We start from the raw sequence: 11,101 nt of genomic DNA, 5'->3' as shown, positions 1-11,101 counted from the left end.
ATATATACACACATATATATATATATATATATATATATATCCCAAACCCCACTAATAATTCAATTAAACTCTTGCCTTTGAGATGATCGGGTTGTCCATGATAAAGCATCTAGCAACAATTACTTAATCCATCTCAGAGCCCCTTCTAATGTAAGGCTGCTCCCCCGACGCGGGATGTAGTCTCTATCAAAAATATTTGTCAAAACACTTACAAGCAGAAATTTCAGTCTCCTCATCTAATAATCACCAGAATACATGTGTTTGGATTTGTATCCCTCTGCAATGGCAGAGGAGCAGGGAAACCTCAGGGTGCCTATTCCATTCCTTTAAAAGTGTGCTAAAACAGACTTGCCAGTTACCTCAAATCTAAAAACCTGACCAGAAGGTAAATACAATACGATACAACTGAACATCCCAACACCCACCAAAGGATCTCCACCATAGTACTGCACACACCACTTCCTTCCCTACCTACTACCACCAACATAGACATCTCCTTATGGGCCTCCAGAACACCCTGAAGGCGAAGAAATTTGAACTGTTATGGGCCATGGGCACAAGTAAGTCCAAAGATGCTAGGACCTAGAAGATAATGCCCTACCACCTTCTGATCTCTAAACCAGTGAGACCCCAGGTCAGGCATTTCTACTGATGCCAGCTGCAGTGCATCGCTAGTAGATGGGACGGTGCTGTCTTATGCATAAAGTGATATACCTTCTCTTATCCTACTTTCCCTTGCCGTGAAATATATTTTATATGCTACACTAGTGGTCAGCGATGTTTTAAGGCTGTGGGACAGATTGACCCAGTTTGGGTCAGAGGTAGGTTGGTGGGTGGGTAGGAGGGTGGTAGGACCCAGGTGCCACTGCTGCTTTTCTCCACTGGTAGCAGTGGAAAACACCCACCGCTGATGCTTTTCTTTGTTCTTGCATGGGAAAAGCACCTGCCACTGCCATTTTTCCCTGTGCCCACCACTTTTTCCCTGTGCCAGCGTGGGGAAGGAACTGGTTACTGGCACAGGCAAAGCAACTGCTGCTGAAATCCCCCAAGGCCACCAAAGCCTCATGTTTGTAGGCCAGATCGAACAGACAGCTGCCAGTTGCCAACCCATCCTATGCACGTCCTGATCAGGTTTCTCCTAGAAGATTTTGGCCATGCTGTGCCTTGATCCCTAGATATTGAACCCAGTTCCTTTTTATCCATCTTGAACTTGCAGTATTGAATTAGAAGATCCCTAAATCACCTCTATAAAATAGGTTGATATGACATTCTTGCAGACCCTCAGCTCCCCTTACATGTCTCTGTAACTCCCTTGGGTCCTGCTATCTTCTTCCAAATTATCTGCACCTCTTAAATTGATGACGGGATTAGAAAGCAAGCATGATCTCAAATACAGAATGTATAAGATGTAGCAATAATTTCATCCAGAGCTAATAGGTTAGCATGAGCCACGAGCTTTGGACACATACTAAGCCATTAAATACAAAAAAAAGTATCCCAGGGCTAATGAAGCAGAGGGTGAGCAAAGAAGGATCTGATGGTAGAGGGAAAAAGGCAGACCTGTACAAGCACAGCAGCTCTGATGCATCTGTCTCGCAACACAACTGTGAGGGCTCAAGGTCTGGAGATAGCATTGTCTTCCCACAGAAAAGACAACTGTAATTTCTTCACTTGATGCTTCCAATCACAATCCTCTGGTGGGCCTGGCTGCCTCATTGCTGTTTCTTTTGCCAGCATGGCTCTCCTGCCTTCTTTTGACTCTTGAATTCAAATTCTTTAGGCTGGGGTGTCTGCACAGTGATGTGGCTCAGATCCACCCCACAGCATACAACATTATAAAGTATTATATTCCAAATAGAGTATTGTATTAGAGTATTATCTTCCAATAGAAGAGGCAATGGAGGAAGCCAGATCCATTATCCATCCCTGTCGAAGTCGCTGCCTCCTGATTCCAGTTTTATCCAGCGGAGAGTGCTCCCCTCATCTCCAGTGATACCATATAACTAACATCTTTCAGGCCACAACTATCTAACCACCACTGGGACTCGAATCTACACCTCAGTGTGACCCATGTTTAACTTATCTCTACTTGAAGGGATCTAGAGGGTCTGCAAAGTCCTGGAGCCTCACAGAAAATACCCCTACGACTATGGAGTCTGGTCTGAACCTGGAATAGAGCAATGATTTGCAGTCATCAACACATCTGTTTAATAAATGCTGACGTTGTACCTTTCTCAGAACAGACACAGAGGAAAGCATGGCCCACTGCCCAAGGAGCCTGCAGTCTAAATCAGACTGGCAATACAGATCAGATGTACAAGACATGCCAGGGAAGGCTGACACTTCCAGTTATCCTCTCTCTGAATGTAAATATTGCTATAGACAGTGGCAGCAGAAAATAGTTCTTACTTCTCTCGCACCCTTTAACTGTTTTCTCTCCACTTTCTCTCTGCCTGTCCATCCGCACCAGCCTAGCTCTTACCCTCCTTACCGACACACTCCCACTGCAAGTCCCCTGCAGTGACCTCCCCATTCTTTCCATTTATCCACACTCAACTCTGTTCAATCAGCCCATTTGAAACCATCTCAAAGCCCTCAGCTTCCTCTTCCTAGCCCATCTTGACCAAGCACAAACAACCTCCTCCTACCTACCTGGATCAGAATACTTTCCTCCCACTTCCATACTCATTCTCTGTCTGGATTCCTTTTCTTCCTTCCTACCCAACATGTAGCAGCTCAGAAAGTCCCCAGTGATTTACAAGCCCTCTCTGACTCCTCCTTCCCTCTTAGCTCAAGCCCCATCCCTTCAGGCCCGGAAGAATCACCTTTTGGGGTAAAATGCCACTGCTGCAATACTGCATAGCAGTGAGCCTGGGGGACCACATGGACAGGCAGCAGGGAAGGCCTGTATTTGTGGAGTCAATGTATGAGGGCTCCTGCCCTATGTCTGTGCAGCTAATCTGCATTAGCTTCCTCTGCTTATGAGCAGAAGTGTGGGAAAATAGTATGCATGCATTTGACACATTTTACGTGTCCATGCAGCTCCAAAGCATTTTGATTTCAATACCAGCCAAGGGTTTGAATTTATTGTTCACTCCATCCTCCCAAGGTAGAAATCCTTGAGGTCATCATCAGTCTAGTTCCCTGTTGCTTTTCTGCATCTCTCATTTCCTTTAAACCACTCTCCACTCAGCCAAAACATTATTGAGTTTCAGCCACTTTTTTGAGGAGAAAATTAAATTGATTGAAAAAGACCTTGTAAGAAGGCCTCTAAAGAATTTAGACATGAATAAGTGAGACACACCAACCTCTCTCTCCTGCTGTTTGGAAAATTGTATTATTATGCGCAATATTGTCATTATCTCTGCTTCTATTATTACTGACACCAGGAAGTCAAAATCCCTACTTCATGCTAGTTAGAAGTGGACAAAGCTGAGCCAAAGTGTGGCATAGACAGACAACAGAAGCAAGAGCAACTTACCCAGCATCTGAGCTTTTGCCACACAGTAATACATCTGTAGTGCCGTTCTTTATGAAGTAGTTTTCTGCAACAATAAAAGAAGAAAGAAATCATTCATCAGAAACATACTTTCTAATAGGTGCATCTCAGATTAATATGACTGGTGGGAATTATGCACGCAACTACATATATAATAGCAATAGTAGCAATAGTCATTCGGGAACTTATTGGAGCGGTGCCCACTTTAACCAACAGAGAATTTTGCCCATTAACATTATACTATACATAAATAAAATATATATCGACTAGAGTTGGGGTCTGTGGAAGGAAACCTGTCTCCCATGGGTTAAAAACTTAACCAGCTATAAGGAAGTATAAAAAATGTGTTCATAAAGCATCCCTTTCCCCCAGTAATGTGCTTGCGACTCTGTTTAATATAATGAAGACAAATAAAAAGGCAATGACTTCATTATTAAAATGTATCTGTCCAAAACTCAGACAGACATCAAGAAACCCAAATTCAAAGAAACAGAAGTAGGAGGGGAGGTTTAGAAATAAGGGCCCAACAATAGACTTTCCAGGAAAGTGTTAGCACGACAAGGCCATTATCTTTAATCAGGTCTTAATAATAGATGCCTTCTATGAGCAGATGAATGTGGACTCGGATGGATTTCAGATGGGTACAAATGTCACATCCTAACCTAGTCTACAAATGTACCTAATATACCCTGCATTTCATAGCTCAAAGTTTATTCATTATAGTTTATTAAGTGTATTATTATAGTAAATCAGAGTAATTAGGATTATTGGTCATGGACTTTGACCCCACCTTGCTGTATAAACACCAAATAAAACAGGTTCAAGTGCCAAGACACTTTAATTCTAATTGTAAGAAAAAAGATCATAGATTCATAGAAAAGTCGGGCTGGAAGGGACCTCTGGAGATCTTCTAGTTCAGCCCCCTGCCTGATGCAGGACCACTCCTATCCAAACCATCCCACATGAATCCATGTCTAACCTATTGCTAAATCTACAGTCAACCCCATCACACAACCACAAGGCATAGCACCCTAACCTGCCACAGGTAAAGCAGCAGGACAACGGCAGGCAATGTTACAGAGAAATGGGCAAATACAAGGAAACAATTAGACAACATTGGTCAACATGAAAGGCAATGACCTCAGAACCAGCTTAACATCTGTCAGGAGTATTTCCATACAGCATGACAAGGAGAGCTTTGAGGAGAAAACAGGGTAACTTTGTGGGCATTTAGAAAAGCTGCATGGGAGAAAGAACCAAAAGTGCTTAGTTGAACAAGTAACAAGTGGTTGATGGTGGCTGCCTGCTGGAAGACTGGAGGTGGCCTTAAAACATTAAACGAGAGAAGAGAAGTGGGATAAAAATAGATGTGTTCAATGCAACAGAGACGAGAGACAGCCAGTGATTTCCTGCTGACTTAAGACTTGATGGCTAGAAACCTAACTAGCAGGTGCTGTGTACCTGTGTCTCCATTACAGACTAAGCCCACATCAGTAAATGTTTTAAACTCCAAGAACACAAGCTGATAGGCATTTATACACGCTGATATGCAATGGTGCAACTGATTGAACAGAGGTGGTGCCGCTTTCAGAATAAGCTGCGAGCAATGGGCACTCCCTATCCTGACGCCTGTTAAGAGCAACATACCATTGCCCATTTGCTGTGTGGTCCTTGGGCCATGTGCTAGCGTGGACATAGGCTGTCACAGGAAAAAGATGCATCCTGCTCAGACTGTGGCTTTTTGTGCTCATAAAAAAAGGGCTTTCCAAGGAAAGCTCCTGGAATTAGAAACAACTCTATGGTTTTTAACCTGGTTTAACACCTCTGAACAATCTCCTTGACAAAAGGGAGGCAAAGGAAGAGTTGTGTCCTCCATATCCTCTGCCCATTGACAAATCTGCTTTACTCAAGGTGAGACAGCAATGATGTATTCAGCTGGCAACATAATCCCAGTGCACCTCCAGAACAGGGAGTGAATATGGACTGATGATAGGGTAAGAGATATTGCAGCAACTTGCTGGTGTTCTGCAGCCTGTTCACAAACTTTATCACCACATATGTTGAACAATATAAGAAAGAGAATTGGTTCTTGTCAACTGTCCCTTTTCAGAGATCTGGAGACTTTTAAGCCTAGAAAAGGGACTATTAGAACATCACCCCCTGCAAAACGCCCATTGTAGAAACTCCCCCGGTACAGCATGTCTTTCTTTATAGGCATCCAGATTTGCCTTAAGGACAGCAAGGGATAGAGAGAGCATATTACATCACTTGATATTTAATTACCCTTCCGGATAAAAATCTGTGCCTTATTTCTAGTCTAAGGTTACCTTGTTCCAGCTTTAAGACCACCGTGTAGCTGTGATGCACAATTACTCATCCCTACTATTTAACTCCCATTTCCCAGATAGGATTGGAACTGCAGTCCTATTGTCCCTGAGGCAACGAGTCATGGTCAATTTGGTGAAAAGGTGTTGCAGAAAGAGTAACAACATAAAAGAGAAGGAGAACATAGATAAACAGGTCACAGTGCTCTGGATGAGTTTTAAAAACCCAAGAGTACACAAGACTCCATCATCTGTTGTTGACTTAAAACATCTACGTTTCTAAAGCAAATGGCCTGCTAAGTACCAAAAGGCTTAATGAAATGCATGGTGGAGGGTCAGTACTTGGGTACTGCTGACGGGGTGCATCCAAGCAGTGGAGGCCATTCTGCATCGTCATTGTTACTGTTCTTTTGCAAGGTTTGAGTCTGAAGAGAGACTAATAGCCGATTCCCTAGCAATAACTGAAGTGGGTAGGGGGGAGGGTTAGAGCATTATGCTTCAAGAGCCCAATTGCTGTATTAGCAAAAACTCAACCACTGGTCAATTTATCATTCCAAAAAGGCTAGGTTAGTCCTTCATCGAATGCAGAAATAAATATGTTTGTTACAACATTTTTTGGTCACAAGAAAAGAGCTTTTTTTTGTTGTTGTTGGAGAAAAGTTTTTTAATAAAAAGATGTTACCACCTTTCCTAAAATATGTAGTGTGTCATAGAAAAGAAAGCCTGTGGTAGATCTCCACACATAGGTTACAGACAAAATATAGTAATTAATTGAACAGCTGCCCATGGAGTAGCTGAATCACAGTAACTGTCAGCATGCCTGGTCTTATTGCACATTAAGGCCAAGTACAGACATTCAACAAGCCCAAGCATGAACCAACGTAAGTGACGTGGTTTTCTGTAAGTGGCATAATCTAGATCAGTAGCAAACAGAATAGTAGGGGAGAGGGGCAATCTTAGACCAGGTTCTGCCATGTTTAAGCCAGTCTGTGTGTGCTGAATTTCTGTTCTGTTATGGGTATAGACTGGTTTTGTGTGCCAAACTTTTGTTCTGTTAGAGGTATATACTGGTTTCCGATCACTTATACCAGTAAAAGTGTAATGTCCACCATACCTGACCTAAGGGAAAACAAAACCAGGACAACTTAGCCCTCAATAAAACAGGCCTAAGTTACTGTGGTTTAGCTTTAGAGTGGGCACATGGCCAGCTAGCACAAGTCAGCTGCTCTGTGTAAGTACCCATTTTCTTTCAATACATTTTAACTTTTCACTTTTAGGAATTTCCTAGAAGAAGTGTAAAAGATCAAGTATAAAAGAAAAGGTTTAGCAACAGTGGCCCATATCAAAGGATGGTTGGTCATGAGTCACCGGTAGTTTCTTATTTCTATATTTCAGCAATGTCAAACAACAGCTCCAGTTAGTACCTAGTATACAGCATGAACAACAATTTCCAACATCCAGGCTCAAAATTCATAATTCATTTGCCAGTGCCCAGATGCATAAACCTACACTAACATACACTATACCAACACTTATAGTCTTTCTTTGCAATTCCTATGAAGTCTGTGACCCTACCAACAGCCCAGAAATCAAGTTTCTTCAGGCTCAAATTTCAGAGTTGTTGACACAGGAGGAGCTGTGTAAAACACTTGTGTAAAGCAAGTGTTCAGCACGTTTGTTATAGAGTACATTAACAGTGTGGCAACAGCCCAACTAGGCACACTTAAATCTGGCTTTAATTTGGCTAGCATGGTTAACAAGGGACAAAGACAAGATGAAGGCCCTAGTCATGGGCTTTGTATGTTCAGCAGGGACTGTAGGTTTATAACTGGTTTTCTGAAGCCTCTATTGCTGTGCCATCACCGCTACTGTTGCCCATATTCGCTAGATTGGATATAATGGTGCTGACTGGAACGCATCTGTTTTTAGATACGATAGGAAACCTATAGAATCGAGTTGGAAGGGACCTCTTGAGTCATTCTAGTCCAACCCACTGCACAGAGGCAGGATGCACTGATCAAAAACCTTGCCGGTCAGATCCCTGTCCAGCATCTTCTTGAAAACCTCTAGTGAAAGAGATTCCACAACTCTTCCAGAAAGCAGAGGAACCAGACTGCGGATGGAAAAAAAGTGAGTAATCTCATACTAACCACGGACCACAAGAAAAAGGCCAACCCCAGCTCTCAGTGGGTGCATCTCCATGAGATGTTTACTATGGAGCTGCCTAATAAGCTCCTCAGTAAAGTCTCAGCAACTATACGTGTGGCCCTACTAGGCCACAGTAAACTAATAAGCACTAATATAGGGTAGTACTTGTCAGCACACATATTATCCTACAGCGGCATTATTTAGTGTGCCGCAATGCATGTGTAGACGCTGACGGGGCTGGCTGGGGCATGAGGGTGCTTCAGGGTAGAAGCTGCCTGCGGGCTAGCCCTGCACTGAAGCACCCTCATGTCCCAGCCAGCTCCTCTGCAGCATGGTGAGCCAGGCTGGAACAGCCCTGGGCTGGCAGCCCCAGATCCCGTTAACCAGAGCTGCTCTGACCCAGCTCAACATGCTGCGGCGCATGTGTAAATGTGGTGCCCAGGAGCAATAAACTCAGGTGTGAAGTGCACCAGAGTTTATTCAGTCACATTAATCGCACGTGTAGACACACCCAGTGACACCTACAATTCTCTGGAGTAAATCAGTTGAGGGGAGTGGCTCTGGCATACAACAGATACAACTAAGAGCAGATAAGAGGAGGAGGATGCACGTACTAGAGGTCTTTCTCCCTCTGCTTTTACAGATGAGAGTCCCGGGTAGTATTTTTTGATTGTAGCCACAAACCATCAAGAACCCTCAATCTGTTTTGTTTCCATATCTTTAATAGGAGTCCTCCTTCCTTTTCCATGCTGTGGGCAACTGCTAGGTATATCTGCACTCAGAAAGAAATGTGATAAGATGGAATAAATTCCAAAAAAAAAAGATTGTTACAACCAGCTCATGGAAAGGTACATTCCTTTAGGTTATGGGACTTTTCAGCAGCTCACCCAAACTACTTCCGGTAAAACACAAGGGAACGAGGAACTGGCTTGACTGTACCACACTTCTTGTCAGAACTCCCATGGATTTCAAAGGGGGATTTGTCCTTTATTAACTCATCAACACGACCTAAGAAGCTGTCATGTTGCAACCTCGGATGCCAAGGGGCGCTTGCTTCTCAAAGTTAGGGATCTATAGGCATTAAAGATGAAAAAAGGCTATTCAGGCGGGGAGACCATCACCTGATGAAAAAGGACTATTCTCAGGGGTATAGTTTTTAAGTGCCTGAAGTAACAGGAATGTCATTATTTCCCTTGGGAGAGTCTATATTCCTCAGTCCTTTTGATCTCATTGCCAGAAAATGGTTCCTGATATTCACCATAAAACACCATTCTATTCATTTTAGTTGAAACTACTGATGTATCAATCTAACTCTCTCTCTTCTCTCCTTCTGATTCATATTCTTCATTTACTTTTGAGATAGCTATAATTCCCCACTGTCCCTTTAGTTGTTGCTTAGCCATCCACCCATTTCTTTCTTTTCATCTTTTTATTTATTTGCTTATTACAGGTGGAACTGGCAGCAATGTTGATCGCGGAGGCAGCCTAACACTCTCCATTACAAGCTCCTGTTTTCAATTGCTTATTATTTTGCCAGCCTTTAATTGTTTGTAGTCTAAATTTCTCATGCTGGGGCACTCTTCCAGCCTCAATGCTTTGGAAAAAGCCAGCAAAAGGAGTGCAGCCATTCCTAAAAGTCAGGCTAGGGAAAAATAGGCTGTCCAATGTTTGGATCATTGTTTCCATAGGTGACTGGTAGGGGGAGCATGGGGCTGGTGTCCCCCCTGACGACTGACACTGATGCTGATGGCAGGGCTGGTGCCACTGGCGGCTTGTGCGGGTGCCCCCCCAGAGTCACGAAGCACCAGTCACTCATGATTGCTTTTCAACCTCTTTAGGCTCAAGGGACCCAGGAATAGGCTCAAGGCGCCCCTCTGAAAATGCCAGCGTGCTTGGCAGCAGACCTGGAAGTGGACCAGAAGCACTTCCAGTCCACTTCCTTGTCCACTGGGGAGCATGGTGGGGCCCCCCTCCATGCCCTCCCAGCTCAGTGACTGGTGTCTCCTGGGTCTGGGGGGGCACCTGGAGTCCCCCTGCGGCCGATCGCCAGGCTGGGGGGGGGATGGGGGGCCCCCAGCATTCTCCCTGGCAGACCCAGAAGTGGACTGGAAGTAGTTCACTTCTGGGTTCGCTGCTGAGCCTGCTGGAGAGCCCCCCGCACTGCTGTGCCCAAATTGCATCTGCCCCAGCACCGCAGCAATCACGAGTCACGCTGATACCTCAAGGTATGTAGAAAAAACTTTTAAAGCTGTGGCTGTGCCCAAATTGCTGATTCATCAAATCAGCATCGAATCGTGAGATTCAGATTTGGCCAGCTTGAATCAGGGACAGTGATCTGAATCAAGAATCAAATCACTGTCCTTGATTCGGGCCAAATCCAAATCTGAATCGAATAGGGCCCATTTCGCACAGCCCTACTAAACACCCTGACCAAGAATTGCATAACACCCTGCTTGAGAATCATTGGCTTAGATTTTAAGTTGGTAGCATTCATCAAATAGCATGCTAGTGCTAATAGAGCAAGAATTGTTTGTATCTAGCAATTTTTTTAACTGCAATAATTTCATCTGCAGGACTCCTTATTGCAGAGCAGTATCCAACCACCACTCCCATGTGTATTACAATGGAACTTGCTGTAGCAAAGGTGAAGAACTCCTTTCTGCTTAAAGACTGACTTCTTCCAAGAGCCTTAAAAATCAACATGCTTATTTGGACTGTTCTGAAATCTGGTCTGTCTTCTGGGAGAGCAAGCAGGGTTAGTGTTCCCAAACTGGGGCCATTTGAACATGGGCTTCCTAAAATACAGCATCCCTAATCCACTCCAAGATGCATTTATTTATTGTAGACCTGGGGATCAAACCATGCTGTGAGTATGCCCAGAATGGCCTCAAAAACTCATATTTTATATTAAGCCCAGCTAGTGTGTGGTAGCAGCTACCCCCTTAGCAAGATTAAAATGGCATTAAAAAAAAAAAAAAGAGGTGAGCTGTCTCGATGGATAGGCACCTATTGTACATGTGGAGAGAGTAGCTGAGAGACTTTCTAGCCTGCTAATTATCACATGAGCTTGGTGGCTCAAGAGGACACTTCATAGTGATTAAGCCTGATTTACACCTGGTAAGTGTTGGTG

At 43.8% G+C, this 11,101-nt stretch overlaps 1 protein-coding gene across 1 annotated transcript in view; it reads right to left on the bottom strand.

Moving 5' to 3' along the window:
- LOC109291212 (sodium channel protein type 5 subunit alpha-like) overlaps window positions 1-11,101 on the bottom strand; it is a 374,712-nt gene that overhangs the window by 223,884 nt on the left and 139,727 nt on the right. The window contains exon 8 of the mRNA XM_019508100.1: window positions 3,482-3,545. Within this exon, the coding sequence (XP_019363645.1) occupies window positions 3,482-3,545 (64 nt within the window). The remainder of the gene's footprint in view (window positions 1-3,481; window positions 3,546-11,101) is intronic.

Source organism: Gavialis gangeticus, unplaced genomic scaffold (genome assembly GCF_001723915.1).
Source record: "Gavialis gangeticus isolate Ggan-Ray unplaced genomic scaffold, GavGan_comp1, whole genome shotgun sequence".
In the NCBI taxonomy this organism is placed as follows: Eukaryota; Metazoa; Chordata; order Crocodylia; family Gavialidae; genus Gavialis; species Gavialis gangeticus.
Note: the sequence above shows the minus strand (reverse complement) of the source record. Positions and strands in the feature narration are given on the sequence as shown.